The sequence below is a fragment of the Mobula birostris genome, chromosome 23 (assembly GCF_030028105.1).
Source record: "Mobula birostris isolate sMobBir1 chromosome 23, sMobBir1.hap1, whole genome shotgun sequence".
NCBI classification, from domain to species: domain Eukaryota; kingdom Metazoa; phylum Chordata; class Chondrichthyes; order Myliobatiformes; family Myliobatidae; genus Mobula; species Mobula birostris.
This window is the reverse complement of record NC_092392.1, coordinates 29,275,119-29,297,758: the sequence shown is the minus strand read 5'-3', so window position 1 is coordinate 29,297,758 and position 22,640 is coordinate 29,275,119. Positions and strand designations below refer to the sequence as shown.

Sequence of the window (22,640 nt, the reverse complement as noted above, 5' to 3'; positions counted from 1 at the left end):
TGTCCTGTTGTATGACATCATCATTATGTGCCGTGTTGTATGATGTAGGTGATCATGGTCCTGCCATGACCATGATTGCTCCTGGAAAATTCTTCTACAGAAGTGGTTTGCCATTGACTTCTTCTGGGCGGTGTCTTTACAAGACGGGTGGCCCCAGGCATTTAAAAAAAATCTATTCATTTACGGGATGTGGGCATTGCCAGCGGAGCCAGCATTTATTGCCCATCCCTAGTGGCCCTTGAGAAGGTGGTGATGAGCTGTCTTCTTGAACCACTGCCATCCCTGAGGTGTAGATACACCCACAGTGCTGTTAGGGAGGGAAATCCATGATTTTGACCCAGCAACAATGAAGGAATGGCGATATGTTTCCAAGTCAGGATGGTGAGTGACTTGGAGGGGGATTTCCAAGAGCATCATTAATACTCTTCAGAGACTGTCTGCCTGGCATCAGTGGTCGCACAACCAGGACTTGTGATGTGCACCGGCTGCTCATCCGACCATCCACCACCTGCTCCCTTGGCTTCACGTGACCCTGATCAGGGGCAGCGGAGGGAAGGAGCACCTTACACCTCCTTCAGCGATACAGAGACGTATCCCTGCCCCGCCACCCAATCAGCAGCAGTACAGTGCCAAAACACGAAGTTGTTATAAATTGAAATAAATAAGTAAAGCAATAAACAGAATAATGAGATGGTGTTGATGGGCTCATGAATGGTTCAGAAATCTGATGATGGAAACAGAGAAAATAGGTGCAGGAGTAGGCCATTCGGCCCTTCGAGCCTGCACCGCCATTTATTATGATCATGGCTGATCATCCAACTCAGAACCACGCCCCAGCCTTCCCTCCATACCCCCTGACCCCCGTAGCCACAAGGGCCATAGGAAGAAGCTGTTCCTGGACTGTTGAGTGCGTGACCTCCAGCTCCTGAACCTCCTCCCCAGCAGTGGTAACTTTTTGTTTTGGCAATACCACTGTGAAGGACTTGGGCCAGCTTGCTGTGTTAAGGGGTCTCGGCCTGAAACGTCAACTGTACTTTTTTCCATAGATGCTTCCTGGCTTGCTGAGTTCCTCCAGCATTTTGTCTGTGTTGCTGTGTTAGAGGTATTTTAAGTTCATTGTGGCTAATATTAAACCCCTGATGAAGAGTCTGGATACGGAAACAATGACTGTCCTTTCCTCCTTGACAGGCACTGCCTGACCTGCTGACCACCGACTTTAGGAAGGTTAGACTCAAGGCTGCTTGGCCCAGTTCTGTGATCGGTAACCGCTATCCAAGTAGTGGGGGTGAAATCTGAGCGAATAGACTAGCTGTCCCACAGCCTCTTTTCTGAATCCACATTGGCAGTGGGGATTTTACTCGATTATCTTGGGGTTTACTAGGCATTCTTCTCCTTAAGCCTCATCACCCCTACTGGGACGTCGGCTGCTGACAGCCGCTCACCGGAGTCCTCTGTCCTGGGCCAGTCTTTCAACTTGTCGCCAGGTGTAGCCCGTCTTCTTCTCCTAGGCATGAGGTATTTGGAGCTTCTGTTAGTGTTTCTGTGCCTTTGGGTTTTTACGGGTTGGGGTAGCTTGCCCCATGGCCAACCATCCTCTCACAGCTGGCTTGGGACTGTCCATGGTGGAGTTACCAGGTATTGCTGCAAGGGTTTACTAGATTAACTGTTAGGACTTGCTAGATTACTACTCTAGAGCAGGGGTTCCCAACCCTTTCTAATACCATTAAGCAAGGGGTCTGTGAACTCCAGGTTGGGAACCCCTGATCTAGGGGTTTACTAGATTATCACAGTAGGGCTATATTGCTGTCTCATTCTTTTTGTCTTTGAAGCCATTGGGTGATGCTTGAATTTACTTTATATCGTTGCAAACACTGAATATAATAACTTTGTACTGGGATCTCTCTACTGTAAGTTGACACTAGAGAGATTTGAGGGGTAAGCTCTTCACACAGAGTAGTTTGCTCCATTATAGAGGAAGTGGTGGAATCAGATATGTTAGGAGGTATTTAGATGGTCACTTAAATAGGCAAGACATAGAAGGATAGGCTCCTAACGTGAACAAACTATTTATTTACTTATTTATTGAGATACTGTTTTCTCTTTCCTCACTGCTGCCATCAGGTAGAAAGTACATGGGCCTCTGGACTCGCACCACCAGGTTCAAGAACAGTTACTGCCCCTCGATCCTCAGGCTTTTGAACAAAGGGGATAACTACAGTCTCTTGCCCATCCATTGCAATGTTCTCACAATCAATGATCTCACTTTAAGGATTCTTTATCTCTTTATCCCATGTTCTTGTTATTTATTACTATTTATTTAAATATGTAGATTAGCACACTTTGTTGTCTTCTCCACTCTGGCTGACCTTTCATTGATCCTGTTATAGTTACTATTCTATAGATTTGCTGAGCATGCCCAAAGGAAAATAAACTTCAGGGTTGCATATGGTGACATATTTGTACTTTGATAATAAGTTTACTTTGAACTTTGAACGCTGAACAGGCCTTTCCGGCCTTCCTAGCCGAGCTGCCCAGCAACCTGTGATTTAATCCTAGCCTAAGCATGAGTCAATTTACATTGACCAATTAACGTCCCAGGTGCAGCTTTGGATGGTGGGAGGAAACTGGAGCACCTGGAGGAAACACATGCATTCCATGGGGAGATCATACAAACTCCTTCCAGAATTTGTCAGAACTGAACTCTGAACTCCGATGCCCTGAGCTGTAATAACGTTGCACTAGGTGCCTTGCTACTGTGGCGCCCAAACGGGATTAGTGTAACTGGACAGAGAGGTCAGCATAGGTATGCTGGGCTGAATGGCCTGTTTCTGTGCTGTATGACTTTGTGACCCCGTGACCATAGGAACGGTTTGAACTTGGCAGACCAACATTGCCAGTGACTGGGGATTCAGTCACTTTGAATGGCGTCAATTTGCCAACGGCTTTCACGGTGTTTATGTTTTAGCGTGTATTTTTCCTGCTTTATCCCTGCTTAACAGAGATTAGCTTCTCATGTGAAAATTGGGAAGAGCTAATTGCTTTCTGCAGAAATAGTATGTTTATTCTTTATTTTGGCTGTGTCACTCTCCTGAGGCTCCGGATTTCCTGTTTTCAAGCTGCTCTGAAAAAGTTCCTTGCTGTCTGATATTTCTGTCTGCTTTCTAATTTTTAAAATGGAAAAAAAGTCAAGGATTGGTCCCACTAACCTGATCTTGCTTCTGAATGTCATTTGATTGTTTGCGAGTCCACGAATGGGCTGGAGGCCAAGGACGGCCTGTCCTGGGGTTAGAGGACTGTGTATGTGCTGTGGGTAGGAGCGAGCAATGGAACTTGTTTTGCTGCTGTTGTTTAGTTGCTTGTTGTGCTCTGCCAAGGATCGTGGGTATGCAACGTTGGCGTCAGAATGTGTGGCGAACCTTGCGGACTCTTCGCAGCACACCCTTGCGTGTGTTGGTCGTTAACGCAAATTTTGCATTTCATTGTATGCTTCAACGTCCGTGTGATAAATAAATCTGAATAGGAATCTAAATAAATAAATAAACACCACGTTAGCCTAGCGGTTAACATGACGCTATTTTAGCCTGGGGCATTCCTGAGTTCAGAGTCCAGTCCCGGCGTCTGTATATCCTCCCTGTGGAATGCATAGGTTTTCTCCAGGTGCTCTGGTTTCCTCCCACAGTCCAAAGATATACCAGGTAAGTTAATTGGTCATTGTAAATTGTCCAGTGAGGTTAGGGTTAAATCGGGGTTGTCAAGGGTTGCTGAGTGTTGTGGTTCGAAGGGCTGGGAGGGCTTATTCCCTAAATATCTAAATAAATTAAAAAATGAATAGGAATGAATTTGAATATGATTTGTGGTCTTAATATTCCACAAGTCTGGTATTTGGCTTGAAGTGGTGGTGGGGCTAGAGGAGGTGAGCTATGCACAATGTAGAGGTACAGGACGTCACGTAGCATAGTGGTTAGCGTAAGCACTTTACAGGGCCAGTGGAAGATCGGGGTTCAATTCCTGCCGCTGTCTGCAAGGCGTTTGTACATTTTCCCCGTGACTGCGTGGGACTCCTCCGGGCGCCCCGGTTTCCTCCCTCATCCCAAAGGCGTACCAGTTAGGGTTAGTAAATTGTGCGAAAGCTACGTTGGCGTCGGAAACATGTCAGCACTTGCAGGCTGCCCCCAGCACATCCTCGGGCTGTGTTGGTCGTTGACGCCACTGATTCATTTCACTGTGTCGTACTTTGGCTGCTCCGGATTTGTGTCTGCGAGCTTCACGACGCTTTGCCCTGCTGTGTGATGAACTGAGACTGAGCCTATGGGACTGCTCTGGGCTCCGGGTTTATTAATTCAATTGCATTCTGAATGCTGATGCTTGCTTTATTGTTTACATGATTTGTTTTTTTTCTCTGTCTGCACATTGGGTGTTGGTCTTTTTTTTTACAATTGGTTTCTAGTTTTGTGGCTGCCTGTAAGCAGATGAATCTCAAGGTTGTATAATTTATACACATATTGTTAATAAATGTACTTTGAACTTGTATGCTTCGATGTTTCCATGTATATGTGACAAATAAAGCTAATCTTTATAGATAGCCACACACATAAAATGCTGGAGGAACTCAGCAGGCCAGGCAGCGTTTACGGAAGCGAGTAACAGTTGACGTTTTGGGCCAAGATCCTCCAGCATTTTGTGCATTTTACTTTGATTTCCTGCATCTGCAGATTTTCTCTTGTTTGTAATCTTTATGGATCTTCAGCTCGTTTAGCGAGGCCAAAGATAAAAGAAACAAATGCGTTGTAAGCACTTATGGACGCTGGAGTGTTTTTGGTTAGACTGCATTGAAGCTTCTTCCTTTGATCAGTGTAAAGTTGACACAGTGATGTGGAATATTTTCTTCTGTAAATGTGAACAAAATTCTGAATCAGAATCGGGTTTAATATCACTGGCATATGTTGTGAAATTTTGTTTTGTGGCAGCAGCACATTGCAAGAAATAACAAAAACTGTAAATTACACTAAGAAGTGTATATATATTAAAAATGTTAAATTAATTAAATAGTGCAAAAAGAGAAAAAAAAATAGTGTTCTTGGGTGCGATGTCCATTCAGAATTCCGATGGCAGAGGTGAAGAAGCTGTTCCCGAATCGTTGAGTGTGTGTTTTCAGACTCCTGTACCTCCTCCTTGATGGCAGCATTGAGAAAAGGGCATATCCTGGGCGATAGGGGTCCTTATTCATTTTTTGAGGCATTGTTTCTTGAAGACGTCTTGGATGCTGGGGAGTGGGGATGCTGGTGCCCACCATGGAGCTCAGTGAGTTGACAACTTTCTGCAGCTTATTTTGATTCTATGCCACTTCCCCCCCCCCCACTTCACCGCATACCAGACAGTGATACAGCCAGTTAGAATGCTGTCCACGGTACGTCTGTAGAAATTTGTGAGAGTCTTTGGTGACATACCAAGTCTCCTCAAACTCCTAATGAAATATAGCTGCTGTCCTGCCTTCTTTGTAGCTGCATTGATCTGTCGGGCCCAGGATAGATCCTTGGAGAATTAGTTCTGTTTCCCTATTACTGAAGGCTGTCACCCTGTTTCCACCTCCCTGTAGGCAGGGAGTCCCCAATCAAAACTACTCACTTTCCCCCTTGTATCTTTTCTCCAAAACTGTCACCGAACACTCTAAACAGACTTTTACAGATGTTCTGTGAAAAGTATCTGAAGTGATCACATCCTGGTCTGGTAGAGCAGTTCGACTACACCACAGCATAAGAAGCTGCAGAGAGTAGTGGATTCAACCCAATACATCACGAGCACATCCCTCCGCACCATCGGTGGGTGTCTACGGGAGGCGCTGCCTCAGTATAACATCCATCATCGAAATCCTCGCCATCCAGGCCATGCTGTCTTCTCACAGCTACCTTCGGGTAGGAGGAACAGAAGCCTGAGGTCTCTCACCACCAGGTTGAAGAACAGCTACTTGAACCAACCAGCACAACCTTAATCACTACCTCAGCACAGCAACACTGTGACTACATGAATCACGCATTCATAGAACACTCCAGCACTGGAACGGGCCCTTCAGCCCATCTAGTCAGTGCCGAATTATTATTCTGTTTAGGCCTATCGACCTGCTCATGGACCCCACCCTCGTACACCTCCCATCCACGTACCTGTCCAAGCTTATTCAAACCCGCATCTACCACTTCCACTGGCAACTCATCCCGTATTCGCACAGGCCCCTGAATGAAGAAGGTTCTATACCCCTCACTTTGCACATGCACATTTTATTCTTATTTTGTTCTAATCGTGTTCTTTGTTGTAAAATGTGTTTATAATTTATTTTTAATTATACTCTTCTTGTGAATGCTGCTTATCTGATGCTGTGTGCCTGATTGTACGTCCATAAAATGGCGCTAGGCACAGGAGTGTCTGTACATAAGGTGACTGACAGGAAATGATAAAGTAGTGGTATTGGGGGTGTGGAGGGGTGGGTTAGTGGATCACCGCTACTTATGGACTGCACGTAGACCCCACGTACCGGAGAGTTTCACAAAGGTCAGCTTGGGATTGGCGATAAAACTGGCCCATAATTCCCTGAGTGAGTAAAACAGAGCACTGTCGTGGGAAAGCAGCATTCATCATTAGGAATCCCCGCCACCGAGGTCATGCTGTCTTCTCGCTGCTGCCATCAGGAAGAAGGTACAGGAGCCTCAGGACTCTCACCACTGGGTTCAGGAACAGTTATTATCCTTCAGGCATCAGGTTCTAGGACCAAAGGGGATAACTTCACTCAGCGTCACCTGCCCCGTCACTGAACTGTTCCCAAAACTATGGAGTCACTTTCAAGGACTCTTCATCTCATGTTCAAGATTTTTAATGCTTATTTATTATTATTATTCTTTCTCTTTTCTCTCTCTGGGCACCAAGGTAGCTTAGTGATTAGCACAACACTTTACAGTCCCAGTGGCCCAGATTCTGTAAGGCCTCTGCCTGTGAGGAATTTGTACATTCTCCCTGTGACCATGCAGATTTCCTCTGGTTTGTAGCTTAATTGTTCATTGTAAATTGTCCTGTGATTAGGCGAGGGTTAAATTGTCGGTTGCTGGCTAGTGCAGCTCAAAGGGCCGGAAGGGGCTATTTCGTGCTGTATCTCAATAAATAAAACTAAAAAAATAAAAATTTACACAGTTTGTTGTCTTTTGCACATTTGTTGTCTGTCTGCCCTCTTGGGTATGGCCTTTCATTGATCCTATTATGGATCTTGGACTTACTGAGTATGCCCGCAAGGAATCGAAACTCAAGGTGACATATATGTACTTTAATAATAAATTTGCTTAGAACTTTGGATAATTTACCACAACTCCTGAGGTAGCAGCTCCATTTCAGTTGTTTAAAATTTTTTTTGGGAGATGGTGGGGGCGGGTTTTGTGGACAGAGATGACAGTTAGGGGTCAGCTTAGGGTTTTAGGTGAAATGTTGCCTTTAACTCCATGTTTCGATATACACGTGCTAAACAAACTTGAGTCTTGACTCTCTGTGGCAAGTTGTGTTTAAAATGAATCTGCTCTCTCAATAATCTGGGTATTAGCCGTCTGCCCATTTAATTTGGTAAGCTGCCACACTGAGACACCTGTAACTGTAGGAAAGAGATAAGGCTAAAATATTCCATCCTGTTGGAACAGACTGGCCCAAGTATTTCTTTCCTGAGAGCCTGGGGGTGTTATATTTGCTTGATGACGTTCTCTGTCCGTGTTACACAGAGGATTTTCCAACCTGGACTTCAGACTGCTGTTGGTGCTGTCAGCAGAATGTTCCCTCCTGGTACAGTGCCCTCACCTGGACGTGGCTGGGCTGTGCCGAGTGTGGTGGGGTTGTCCGTGAACAGCACAAACCCAGGTCCTGCCCCTTGATAGGCTTTCAACATTTGAGCCATGTTGGTGCATTAAATCTGTGCTGAGCTGGATCTGAACTCAGATTAGGCCAATCTTTAACAGCGCAGATGTCTCTTCTTGCCGACCACCTGCCCCTATCTGGGAGGCTGGCGGGCTCATCATCCGTTTAGACCCTGGTGGTGTCCATGCCTGTCAGAAGATGTGGTTGAGATGGGAACAATTGCAACAGTTATTAACCCTCAACCATCAGGTTCTTGAACCAGCAGAGATATCTTCACTCACCTTCACTTGCCCCATCACTGAACTGTTCCCACACCTACGGACTCACTTTCAAGGGCTCTTCATCTCATGTTCTCGATATTTTATTCCTATTTATTAATTATTATTATTTTTTGCTTTTGTATTTGCACAGTTTGTCGTATCTTGCACACTGGCTGTTTGTCTGCCCTGCTAGGTGTGGTCTTTCATCGATTCTGTTGTGTTTCTTGGACTTGCTGGGTATACCCGCAAGAAAATGAACCTCAGGGTTGTATATAGTGACATATACGTATTTTGATAATAAACTTACTTTGAACAAGGGTAACATAAATTGCCACTGTAATTGCATGAAACATGAATTCAAATTTCAAGGTCTGCTGATTCATCACCACCTTTGATACGGCCCTCAACAGTGGTGTCATCAGCAAACTTGTATATGGTGTAGGAACTGTACTTAGCCACACAGTCATAGGTGTAAAGTGAGTAGAGCAGAGAATTAAGCACACATCCCTGATGGAGATCGTGGAGGAGATGTTTTTGCCAATCTGAACTGACTGGGGTCTATAAGTGAGGAAATTCAGGATACAATTGCACAAGGAGGTATTGAGGCCAAGGTCTTGGAGCTTATTGATTAGTTTTGAGGGGATGATAGTATTAATAAAGAGCATCCTGAGGAATGCATCTTTGCTGTCCAGATGTTCCAGGATTTCCCATTACATTCGAGGCAATCAGCAAAATTGCTCAGCGGGATGTAGACGCCCTGGAGCCTCCCAGACAGACGGGCAACCCCATGGATGGTGCTAATTCGATACATCCTGCGAGAATATTGTAGCATCAGGTGTTGACTGGCTACAGAGCACAACATCCCACTTCTAACTCCCAGTGTCTGAAATTTGGTGACATATATGTACTTTGATAATAAATTAACTTTGAACTTTGAGCATTTAAGAAGCATTTGGATAGATACATGGAAGGAAAGACTTAGAGGGTTATGGGCTGATTGCAGGTGACTGGAACTAGCTGGGAGGATACTGTGGCCAGCATAGACCAGTTGGACCAAATGGCCTGTTGGCATTCTGTATGACTCTGTGAGTCTATGAAAGCATTCCAAACATAACCTCACCAGCATCTTATACAACTACAATGTAATATCCCAGCTTCTACACCCAGTGTCTTTTCTGACGGAGGCCAGCATGCCAAAACCCTTCTTCACCCCCTGTCTACTGGTGATGTCGATTCTGTGTGCCTGACCTTCTTCAGCCACAGGTCCTGTGCACTGTTCCAATGAGTGCCGACCGGTCATTTCTGGATCTCAACGTTAGCTACTGCGCACCAAACTTTGGCCAAGTGTTTTTCCAAAAAGTTGGAGATTGAAAATTTGACCGAGTGGTGTAATAACAACAACCTCTCACTCAATGCCAACAAGACTTCAGGAGAGGGAAACCAGAGGTCCATGAGCCAATAATCATTGGAGGATCAGAGGTAGAGAGAGTTAGCAAATTTTAATTCCTGGGTGTCACTATCTCAGAAGACCCGTCCTGGATCCATCATATAAATATAATTACAAAGAAAGCACTACAGTGCCTCTACTTCCTCAGGAGTATGCAGAGATTCAGCATGTCATCAAAAACCTTGGCAAATTTCTATAGATGTGTGGTGGAAAGTGTGCTGATTTCAGCCTGGTCCGGGAACACCAGTGCCTTTGAGCGGAAAATCCTACAAAAGGTAGTGGATTCGGCCCAGTACATCACGGGTAAAGCTCTCCCGACCATTGAGTACATCTGCATGAAATGTTGCTGCAGGAAAGCGGCGTCCATCGTCAGAGATCATCACAGCCCAGGCCATGTTCTTTTCTCGCTGCTGCCATCAGGTAGAAGGTACAGGTGCCTCAGAGCTCGTTTCACCAGGTTCAAGAACAGTTACTACCCCTCAACCATCAGGCACAAATACACTCATTTAAGGACTCTTTTATCTTGTTATTTCATGCTCATTATTTATTGCTATTATATTTGAATTTGCTCAGCTTGTTATCCATTGATCCTGTTTACGGATTTGCTAAGTATAAGAAAAAGAATCTCAGGGTTGTGGTGACATGTATGTACTCTGATAATAAATTTTACTTTGACTTTGGTTAATATGTTATTGCTGTGGGAGCATTCAGCCAGATTTTCAATCTCCTTCCAATATGCTGATTTGTCACCACCTTTGATTCAGCCTCCAAAGTGCTTCTGTTATTTAAAGTAATTTAGAAAGTAGAGATTGTCTCGAACAACATTGCTGATAGGTCAGTAGACTGCTCTGAGATGGGGAAATATTACAGTGGATTTTGGCAGTCTGTTTATTGAAACGAAGACATAAAATGCTACATGTAAATGTTCAACAGGTCAGGCAGCATCTCTGCAGAGACTTGATCGGTGATTTCAGACTTCCTTCTTTAAGGTGTGTGATAATAGTGCAGAAACAAGTGTTGGCTGAGAAAAGTCATAGAATCGTAGAGTCACAGAGCACTAGAGAAACGGGCCCTTCAGCCCATCTAGTCTGTGCTGAGCTATTATTCTGCCTAGTCCCATCGATCTGCACCCGTACCATAGCTCTCTGTACTCCTCCCGTCCATATACTCATCCAAAGATCTCTTAAATGTTGAAATCAAATCCGTATCCACCACTTCCACTGTCAAGTCAAGTTGCTTTTTATTGTCATTTCGACGATAAGCTGCTGGTACAGTACACAGTAAAAACGAAACAACGTTCCTCCAGGACCCTGGTGTTACATGAAACAACACAAAACTACACCAGACTATGTGAGACAGCACAAGGCTACACTAGACTATGTAGAACAACATAAAAACTGCACTAGACTACAGACCTGCACAGGACTGCATAAAGTGAACAAAACAGTGCAGGGCAGTACAATAATTAATAAACAAGATGATAGGCACAGTAGAGGACAAATTACAATATAATAATAAATGATGTAGATGTCAGTCTAGATTCTGGCTATTGAGGAGTTTGATGGCTTGGGGGAAGAAACTGTTGCACAGTCTGGTCGTGAGAGCCCGAGTGCTTCGGTACCTTTTGCCAGATGGCAAGAGGGAGAAGAGTTTGTATGAGGGATGTGTGGGGTCCTTCACAATACTGTTAGCTTTGCGGGTGCAGCATGTGGTGTAAATGTCTGTAACGGCGGGAAGAGAGACCCCGATGATCTTCTCAGCTGACCTCACTATCCGCTGCAGGGTCTTGTGATCTGAGATGGTGCAATTTCCGAACCAGGCAGTGATGCAGCTGCTCAGGATGCTCTCAATACAACCTCTGTAGAATGTGGTGAGGATGGAGGGTGGGAGATGGACTTTTCTCAGCCTTCGCAGAAAGTAGAGACGCTGCTGGCCTTTCTTGACTATGGAGCTGGTGTTGAGGGACCAGGTGAGCTTCTCCACCAGGTGAACACCAAGAAATTTGGTGCTTGTTCCACACTCTCACCACCCTCTGAGTGAAGAAGTTCCCCTTAAATGTTTCACCTTTCACCCTTAACTATGACCTTTAGTTCTAGTCTCACCCAATCTCAGTGGAAGAAGCCTGTTTGCATTTACCCCGATCTGTACCCCTCATAATTTTGTATATCAAATCTCCCCTCTGTCTCCTACACTCCAGGGAATGAAGTCCTCACCTATTCAACCTTTCCCTATAACTCAGGTCCTCAAGTCCTGGAAACTTCTTAAGCTAGAGGGTGGTGAATCTGTGAAATTTATTGCCTCAGACAGCTGAGGAGGCCAGACCTTTGGGTGTCTCGAAAGCAGATATTAATAGATTCTTGATTAGTCAGGGCATCAAAGGTTATGGGGAGAAGGCAGGAGAATGGGGTTGAGAGGGATAATAAATCAGTCATGATATAATGGCAGAGCAGATTTGATGGGCTGAATGGTTTAATTTTGCTTCTGCATCTTTTGGTCTTACGGTTTAACATCCTTATAAAGTTTTTCTGTGCTTTTTTAATCTTATTGATATCTTTTCCCGTAGTAACGGGTTGGAAGATAAAGTCTGCTCTTGGAGTTATCCTGGTGCCTTTTGTATTTGCTTTGAGGGTCTGGTGGCTGCAGTGGCCTGAGGTTAGGGAACTGCACTGATCTTTGGAAGGCGTTTGCCTTGCCGTCGTTGCCGAGGCCGGTCAACTCCTTTCTGCCACACCACAGCAGTTCACTGGGTATTTCTGTTCTCTTGTGCAGAATGACTATCACTTTCAGTACACGGAATGTGACAGCACGGGGTCGCGGTGGAGGGTTGCCATTCCCAACGAAAACAAGAAGTGCGCGGGATTGCCGGAGCCGATCAAGGGCCGTGAGTGCTGTAAGTCTGCTGACCGGTGCGTTAAGGGGAGGTCCCAGCATTTCCGAAATAATGGGTTATTTGCAAAACTATTGAATGAGTGGGATAATTTGCAACCTACATACACAAAATGCTGGAGAAACTCTGGTCAGGCACCTCCAATTTGACTAGCGGATTACATTTTTTTAGTCTTCCACTTAATTCAATAAGGGGACGGGGACTAACTCAGAGGACAGGAGTAACAAGGTCATGATATAAATTGGCTCAAGTATTTGTTTATGTTGTCCAGACTGGACTAAATCCACAGGATTGATTGATGGATGATAAGACTTCATTACAGGTAAAAAGAGCACAGGTGATAGGTAGAGTCCTATCACACAGAAACATACCTTTTGGCCCAACTAGACCATGCCAACCAAAATTCCTATTAAGCTGGTCTCATTTGCCAACATTTGACCGATATCCCTCTAAACCAGGGGTTCCCAACCATTTTGTATACCATGGACCTCTACCATTAACCAAGGGGTACTGCTGCCGCACAGAAAAAACTAATTTCATGATGTATGTGAGTGATGATAAACCTGATTCTGATATGGGTCTCTACTGTGGACTGAGAGTGGGAAGGGGGTAGGGAGAGGGGAATCATGGTTGGGAAAAGGGGAACGGAGAGGGGAGGGAGCAGGAAGCACCAGAGAGACATTCTGTAATGATCAATAAACCAACTGTTTGGAATCAAGTGACCTGTCTGGTGTCTCAGGGCTGGGTGAGTCTGCACGTGCACCACCCCTGCCCCTGGCACTCCTCTGCCACCTGTCCCACACCCCTCCTGTGGCACTCCACCCTCACCATGTCAAAGATTCAAAAGTACAATTTAATGTCAGAGAAATGTATACAATATACAACCTGAAACGCTTTTTCTTCGCAACCATCCACGAAAACAGAGGAGTGCCCCAAAGAATGAATGACAGTTAAATGTTCAAACCCCAAAGTTCCTCCCAGCTCCCCCCTCCTGCGCGGAAGAGGCTGTGAGCAACAATCCCCCTCCCCCCACCGGCAAAAAAAAGCATTGGCACCCGCCACCAAGCGTTCAAGCGTGAGCAAAGCAACAGCAAGGACACAGACTTGCAGTTACCCCCAAAGACTTTGTGTTTCACCTGGTATTCGACATACTGCAGGTTCTCTCTCTCTCCTTAATATCTACTCATGATTTTATACACCTCTGTAAGATCACTCCTCAAACTCCTATACCCCATGTCTCAGCAAATTCATCGTTAAGCTCCTCTGCACTCTTTCCAGCTGAATGACATCTTTCCTACAGTAGGGTGACCAAAACTAAACACAGTACACCAAATGCAGCCTCATCAACATCTTGTACAACTACGACATAACATCACAACTTCTACACTTATTACCCAGTGTGCCAAGAACCTTCACCGCTCTGTCTGCCTGTTTTGTCCCTTTCAGGGGTCTTATTGAGAATGAAGCAAGTTCCAATAAATGGCAAAGACATCTTGGCAGAGCAGATTTGGCAAATGTATCTCAACTTGGATCAGTGTGAGGTGATACAGTCAAACCGGGATCATCCAGAATAGGACTTCAGCATTCGCCCAGGATGGACTCCAATATTCACCCAAGATAGGACTTGAATATTCGTCAGTGTCCTGACATTCAGGGCACTAATGAATGTTGTAGCACGGAGGGACCTTTAAGCACAAGTGCATAGTTCACTGTAAGTGTTTGCACAAGTGGACAGGATGGTGAAGGAGTCAAGGGTTCTAGGTGAGAGAGAAAAGCTTTAAGAGGAACATGGGAGGGAGGCAACTTTTATTCCACAAAGGGAGGAATCTGTGTGGAATGAGCTCCTAGAGGAAGTGGTTGAGGCAGGTACAAAAATAACATTAAAAGGAAGTTGGATAGCTATGTAGATTGGAAAGGTTTAGAAGACTATGAGTCAAATGATGGTGGTGGTAGAGGTGGATATATTAGGGATATTTAATTGACTCTTAGATAGGCACATGGATGATAGAAAAATGAAGAACTATCATATATAGGAAAGAAGAGATAACTTGATCTTAGAGTAAGTTAAAGGGTTGGCACAACATTGTGGTCCAAAGGGTCTATATTGTTCTACAAAGTCAGTATATGTGTGTGTAGTTGTTTCAATGTTGTAGCAAGGAAGGAAAATGAAGCAATACAACACTTGCAGGTACTTCTGAGTGGGAGGAGTGTTTGGATGGGAGCAGCTGGGGAGAAAGTATCTCTGAGTGGGACGAGTTTTTGGATGGGAGCAATTGGGGAGAAGGTATCTCTGAGTAAATGGAGTGTTTGTCTGGATGGGTGCTGTTGGAGAGAAGGTATCTCTAAGTGAGAAGAGTGTTTGGATGGGAGCATTTGGGGAGAAGGTATCTCTGAGTGGGAGGAATGGTTGGATAGGAACAGTTGGAGAGAAGGTACCTCTGAGGGACTGGAGTTTTTGTTTGGATGGGAGCAATTGGGGAAAAGTTATTTCTGAGTGGGAGGAGTGGTTAGATAGGAACAGTTGGAGAGAAGATACCTCTGAGTGAATGGAGTGTTTGTTTGGATGGGAGCGGTTAGGGAGAAGGTATCTCTGAGCGGGAGGAGTAGTTGGATAGGAACACTTGGACAGAAGATTAATCTTCATGCCTCTGGAGTTTGGCAAATGAGACTAGCTGGGATGGGACATCAAGGTCAACATAGACCAGATGGGCTGAAAGGGCCTTTTTCTGTCCTGCATAACTCTATGAATGTTCTGCATTAATAATCTTGATTGTAAATCATTTTGTAACATCTAGCATTTAACAAACCAATCAATAGGCATGATATGATTTCCCAAACACTTCTTTCTTCTCTCATTTTCCAGCTTTCTCCTGTGCATCCGGGGAGTTCTTAGATTTGTCGAGCCAGACCTGCAAAAAATGTTCTGCCGGCACTTACTCCCTGGGCAGTGGCATCAGGTTCGACGAGTGGGACAACCTACCACCGGGCTTTTCCACAGTGTCGACGTTCATGGATGACAGAGACAGCACCGCCAACAATGGTGTCAACTGTAGCTTGTAAGTAAAGTGGTGATGAGGAATTGGATCAGCTCTTCTGTTGTCTCAGTGTAGAAGGCTACGAACCAAGAGCTGGTAAACTTGAGTGGAGAGCCAGCACCCTTTTCCCAGAATGGAAATGGCCAATACAAGGGGGCATATTTTAAGGTGATTGGAGGAAAGTATGGGGGGGATGTCAGAGGTAGATTTTTTACACAGGAAGTGGTGAGTGTATGGAATACCCTGCCAAGGGTGGTGGTAGAGGCTGACACAATAGTGACTTTAAAGAGGCTTTTAAATAGAAACGTGGATGATAGGAAAACAGAGGGTTATGTGGGAGGGAAGGGCTAGATTGATCTTAGATTGGGTTAAAGGGTTGGTACTGTGCTGTTGCGTTCTATGCAGTCATTGTGTGTGTGTGTGTGTGTGATTGTATCAATGTCGTAGCAACGAGCAGATATGAAGCAACACTTGCAGGTACCTGAGTGGAGTGATTGGACAGGAACATCCTTGTTGGAAAGAAGATCAGTCTACATTTCTCTGGAGTGTAGAAGAGTGTGGGACAGTGTCACTGGGATACCAGAGTCTTTGACAGATGGACAGGACAGATGATAAGAGCACTCCCCTGGCACAAAGCAGCACCATGCATGCATGCTGTCGGGCCTTCAAAGTTCCAAGTAAATTTATTATCAAAGTACGTATATGTCACTGCCTTGCAGGCGTTTACAGGAAAATGAAGGAATACAATAGAATTTATGAAAAACTGTAAGTAACAGAGACTGACAAACATCCAATGTGCAAAAGGGGGCAAACTGTGCCAATAAAAAAACCAATAAATAATACCGATAACGTGAGTTGTGGAGTCCTTGAAAGTGATTTTGTAGGTTGTTGGCGAATTCAAAGACCAGCTTCAAAGTAAAAGGCCACTGGGACAATGTTCCCTTTGTGCTGACTTGACACATCCTGTAAGATCTGCGCAAGAGCAATTCAGAAGTATTTTCACGCCTTGGCTTCACTGAGACAAATTGTTGTCATCTGTATAATTCTGTCAGGGGCAGGTCCCCCAGCACCCTGAGAACACTGATCTTCTTCTCCAATTCCTGCTGGTTCATCCAGAGTCAGCCTGGGTGTGTCCCACTGTGGGAAGCCCGTCTCCCAAAGTGAGGGCTAACTTACTGCATTTACACAGCAGCTCAGAGAGTGGTGAGGTGTGTTTGCTCTGTCTTGGCTTTCATCTTTAGTGAGTGTTTGTGAATGACTTCACTCACACATACTGTAGAACCTTATTTATCTATCTATCTATTTATTTGTTTATTTTATTTAACATACTAGTCCATTATTAACATATTAACATAATTATATATATATTAACATAATAGGTCCTTCGAGCCCAACGATCCCATGCTGTTTAGTTATACCTAGATGTCTAATTAAATTGCTATCTCTTATGTCACAACAAATTTTACGACATATATGCTGGTGATATTTAACCAGATTCTGGTTCTGTTTTTGGATTGTGGGGGGGAGGGGAACCAGAGCACTTGAAGGAAGCCCACGTAGTTACGGGGAGAACATACAAAGTTCTTACAGACAGTGGTGGGATTATCCCGGGCTTGCTGGTGCTGTAATAGCAATACGTTAACTGCTACGATACAATGCTGTGCACTTGTTAATGTTTAAAGTTGTTAAACTGAACTTTTTTTAAAAGCATTTATCAGCATTTGATAATCCACATTCTGGTTTTCGTTTTTAGAATCTTTGGTGTATTCATTTTGTATGGAATGATTTGTCTGGAAGTGCACTAACAAAAGTTTTTCACCGTCTCTTGGTACATATAACAATAATAAACTGATACCATTATCACACAAAAAGAAAAAAAAAACGCTTGCACTTAAAATCATCTAAAAATATTTGTTCAGATATTGTGTTTGTCTGGGATGCTGAGATACATCCTAGGATACGCGGGTGTTGACCATTCATCAACGGAACTAGGTTAGGAAGTTCACTATGCAACTCTAAGTGAATCGAAGCTCATACTTTATTGTCTCTGCACAAACAACAACATAACTATGTTGACCCCAGGCCAACTGGTTAAAACATAAATTCTACTGTTCCCTCTGTAACAATACTCACTCAGATCACTTCTCCAATTTATAACACAGAAACAGTGCATCTCCCATTGGCCAGGCAGTAGATCCTTCCTTCTCCTGACCCCTGGCATGGAGCTTCCTTGAGTTGATCAGACTCCTGAGTTGTCGTGCCTTTGCATTTGAAGCTCCTTATTTTAAACATTTCTTATCAGTTCAAATGATGCACTTCATTCTCTTTGATTGACCTATAGCATCTTCTTTTTGGCTCTGGTCTGAACCAGCACCCATTTATTGCCCTCTTCCACAGATGATAACTAGTAATTTATGGTTCTTTGTTCTAAATCAGATACCAAGCCACTAACCAGCTTAAGCCCCTCAGGGCAGACACAGACCCCACCATTCACAAACCTGCATGTTATATCATACCAAAGAACACCTCACAAATAACTTCTTCTTTAGAAATCATCGCTAGTCCAGCAGATTACCTGGAGCATCATTGTGTCTACTTTAAAACACTGATTCAACCAAGCAAAACCAGTTCACAAAATGGAGGATGCAGAGCAGCTTCATCTTCATTCCTTCAAACACATGATAAGAACAAAAACAATTGGTTTGTCTACTTCCACTGTCCTTGACCCATTTGACTTCAACGTTTTCTTCCATATTTTAATTCATTCACAGTCAATACTGGGATGACTCATCAGTGATGTAACCTGGGGTTATCAGGTGTTTCAGGTCCTTCAGTGTCAGACACTCTCACCCAGCTAGGGTTGATCAGGCCCTGGCCTGTGTTCACACCTCTTGATCGATAGCCACCTGGAGGCTCGCTCAGCAGCCTCTGTGACAATCCTGAGGGCTCCTTTCTTTGCAGCCCCCGTAGTGCCAAGGAGAGAGTAGGTTCTGCACAGCAAGCAGCTAGCAAAACGTCTGCACCCCACATCTATAGGCTCACATCGTGCTCTCCACCCCTGCCTCTGACACTGCTCTACTAGCTCCTGGTATCTGGCTTTCTTACGCTCGAACGCCTGCTCAATCCGGTCTTCCCAAGGCACTGTCATTTCTGCCATGACCATCTGGCTTCGAGGTTTCTGACAGAGTGACCATGTCAAGGAAAAATTATTAAAAAAACAAAGAATTCTCTACCCCTGTGGGTGGTGGAAGCTGGATTATTATTGGAGTGGGAAGTACTGGCTAGATCGAGGAACAGAAAGGGCGCAGGCGTGAAACATATAACATTAAACATTACAGCAGAGTATAGGCCCTTCAGCCATGGTGTTTTGCCCATATTTTAACCTACTCCAAGATCAATCTAACCCTTCCCTCCCCCAAGGCCCTCTGTTTTTCTTTCATCTAAGCACCTATATTGAGAAATGCGCATAACGTATCTGCCTCTGGCAGGGTGTTCCACGCACTCACCACTCTCTGTGTAAATAAAACCTACTTCTGACATTCCCCCTATACATTCCTGCAATTACTTTAAAAGTTATTCCTATTAGCCATTTCTGCCCTGGGAAAAAGGCACTGGCTGTCCACTTTACCTGTGCCTCTTATACACCTCTATCAAGCCAGCTTTCAGAATCAGAGCAAGTTTATAATCGCCGACATATGTCGCGAAATTTGTTGTTTTGTGGCAACATACTCAGACCCCGCTTAACACTGAGGATGCGTTCCTCGAAGGTGGAGCGCTATGTAAGTCAGCGTTATGTGGGGTTGTTATAACTTTACTTAAACGGACATGTATGCCTGATCAAAAAAAAATCAAACCCGGGATGTATGATGTATAGACTGTGATTCTTGGAGTAACAAACACGCAAATAGGCCTAACCTGAACATCAGTGGAGCAGCAACGCATCGCAGCAGCAGCAGGGGGAAGCGGGTGGTGGTTCCATCTTAGAGGAGGGGCCAGGCTCTGTGTCCTCCTTTAACTTCGGCTTCTTCTTCAAGTAGGTGTCGAGATTTGACTGCCTTTTCTTAAGTTTCCTCTCATGAAGCAGTTCTCGGTAGCAGGAAATCATGTCGAGAACACCAACATCAACTTAATGGTCACCAGCTTCCGAACACCATATCACTTGCAGTTTCACATCCATGCTAATGCCTTTCCCAGACATCTGAGATGTACTACCCTCACTGGAAGTTGCAGGCCATTTTCCAGACATTATGGGTGAAAAAAAAATGGAATAAATTGGCCAGGGAGCAAGAATGTTTACACATGTTGGCGGGGCGGGGGGGGGCGCGGAGGGGAAGCAAAGTGTGAACTAATACGTGATCAGCTGTGAGTGGCTCGAAGTGTACGTAAAGTGCTCTCGTTGGTTGATTGGATGTTTATTGTAATGGTGGCTGCTTTTGAGAAGTTTTAAGTGTTACTCAGAATGAATTTTTGACATTTTAAAAAATTTCAATGAAGAATTGAATAACTGCCTTGTCATGAATCAGCTCTATGTGGGGTAGTGTTATGAGTGGTCCGAGTCTGTAAGTAAAATATATTAAACTACATAATATGTACTATATAACATGAAAAATATACAGTACATATTATACATATAGGAAATATATATGCATGGATCCCAATTAATTCAGACACATTGCGACCTTTACGTTTTTCCAATTAAGCGGCTGCCTCAATTCGCCAAAGTTTCATGGAAATAGTTAAAAAGGTATAAAAGAGAAAAACTACCATTTAATTGAGTAACAAATTATGTATTTAAATGAACTACAGAATAGACCAGAAAACTACTGATTCTACAACAGTACTATAAGACGGTGTATTATTTCCCTAAAGTTATCGATGGAGGAATGGCGTTCTTTTGATTGACCGTAAATGAACAAAATCAGCACAGGCACCTACTGTAGATAATGGAGGGCCTTCACACAATGCTTTTGACTATTGCATTCCTCCAAATCTTCATTTTCATTGTAACATTCAAGATGATTGTTGGTATCTTCAAGTTCTTCATAGTTCTTAACTTGTCAGAGGAGTTGTTGTTGTTCTTCCTTTCCGCTCCCTGGGGCACATCGGATGGCAGTCTTGCCATTTCTTTAGTGTTTTTTTGACTGCTTTTTACAAGGTTGAGTTGCTAGCTTGATGCCCAACCCAGATGGAAAGCATGCAAGGAGCTGGCCGGATTTGAACCTGGGACCACTTACCTCAAAGTCTGGTGCAGATGCCATTACACCACTAGCCGGCTGTGTTAAAGGAGTGAAATTGTTTGATTTTCACTCCTGGCCATTTCTGGCATTTTCAAGCCCGAATGCTTGAAATTGCAGTGAGCGAAACAGTTCTGAATTGTTTTTCTGCTTACCTCTCATTGATTATCAGTGACAAAAATCACTGCGCTTTGAATATAAACACACACAACTGACGCTAGTTAGAAACTCAAACAACAGGAATGCTACAGATGCTGGAAATTCAAGCAACACGCATCAAAGTTGCTGGTGAACGCAGCAGACCAGGCAGCTTCTCTAGGAAGAGGTACAGTCGACGTTTCAGGCCGAGACCCTTCGTCAGGACTAACTGAAGGAAGAGTTAGTAAGAGATTTGAAAGTGGGAGGGGGAGATCCAAAATGATAGGAGAAGACAGGAGGGGGAGGGATGGAGCCAAGAGCTGGACAGGTGATAGGCAAAAGGGATATGAGAGGATCATGGGACAGGAGGTCCTGAGAGAAAGACGGGGGGGGGGGGGCGAACCCAGAGGATGGGCAAGGGATATATTCAGAGGGACAGAGGGAGAAAAAGGAGAGTGAGAGAAAGAATGTGTGTAAAAAAATAACGGATGGGGTGAGGGGGAGGTGGGGCATTAGCGGAAGTTAGAGAAGTCAATGTTCATGCCATCAGGTTGGAGGCTACCCAGACGGAATATAAGGTGTTGTTCCTCCAACCTGAGTGTGGCTTCATCTTTACAGTAGAGGAGGCTGTGGATAGACATGTCAGAATGGAATGGATGTGGAATTAAAATGAGTGGCCACTGGGAGATCCTGCTTTCTCTGGTGGACAGAGCGTAGGTGTTCAGCAAAACGGTCTCCCAGTCTGCGTCGGGTCTTGCCAATATATAGAAGGCCACATCGGGAGCACCGGACGCAGTATATCACCCCAGCCGACTCACAGGTGAAGTGTCGGCTCACCTGGAAGGACTGTGAGTCGGCTGGGATGATATAAGTCTTAGGCACATAAGCTGTATGTGCGTGCAAAAGTCTTAGGCACATACACTGTATATTGTTAGGGTGCCTAGGACCTCTGCACAGTACTGTGTTTTTTGTCAATGTGGAGCAGAGAGCGAGTTTGTAAATCTGGCAGGAGCAAAGGATGTTGAGAATGGTGAGGGTGGAGTGTTGTGGGAGGGGTATGGGACAGGTGGCGCCAAAGGAATGCCAGGGACTGAGTGTGGTGCGGGTGCAGACACACCCAGTCCTGAGACACCAGGTAAGGTCATTAGATTCCAACCAATTGGTTTATCGATCTTTACAGAATGTCTCTCTGGTGTTTACCAGTCCTTCCTCTCTCCCTTCCCCTTTTCCCAATTGTGATTTCCCCTCTCCCTAACCCCCTTCCCACTCTCAGTCCACAATAGAGACCCATATCGGAATCAGGTTAATCGTTGCTCACTTATGTCCTGAAATTTGTTTTTTTTTTGTGTTAGCAGTGCAGTGCAATGCATAAAATTACTACAGTACTGTGCAAAAGTATAATGCGTCTTGCTATATGTATGTGCCCAAGACTTTTGCGCAGTACTGTGTATATATGTACATTGTACAGTACAAATTAAACACAGTTGATTCTGGTTCATTGATTATATTTATATATGAAAGATAAATAAGTTGTGCAAATTGAGAGCACAGGGTAGTGAGGTAGTGTGGATGAGTTCACTTTCTGTTCACAAATCTGGTGGCTCTCCAGTGAGTAAATCCCCAGCAGAGTTTGAGCGCAGTGTCGATCGGCCAGTGTCGATCGGCCATGGTCTTATTGAATGCTGGTGCAGGCTTGTAGTGCCTGATGGCTTACTCCAATCTTCCTCTGTTGTTTTCTGGGGAGGAACTTTGAGTGAG

General features: G+C 44.5%; 1 protein-coding gene across 1 annotated transcript in view; it reads left to right on the top strand.

Moving 5' to 3' along the window:
• elapor2b (endosome-lysosome associated apoptosis and autophagy regulator family member 2b) overlaps positions 1-22,640 on the top strand; it is a 151,561-nt gene that overhangs the window by 44,636 nt on the left and 84,285 nt on the right. The window contains exons 2-3 of the mRNA XM_072240954.1: positions 12,358-12,478; positions 15,339-15,531. Coding sequence (XP_072097055.1) covers positions 12,358-12,478; positions 15,339-15,531 — 314 coding nt within the window. The remainder of the gene's footprint in view (positions 1-12,357; positions 12,479-15,338; positions 15,532-22,640) is intronic.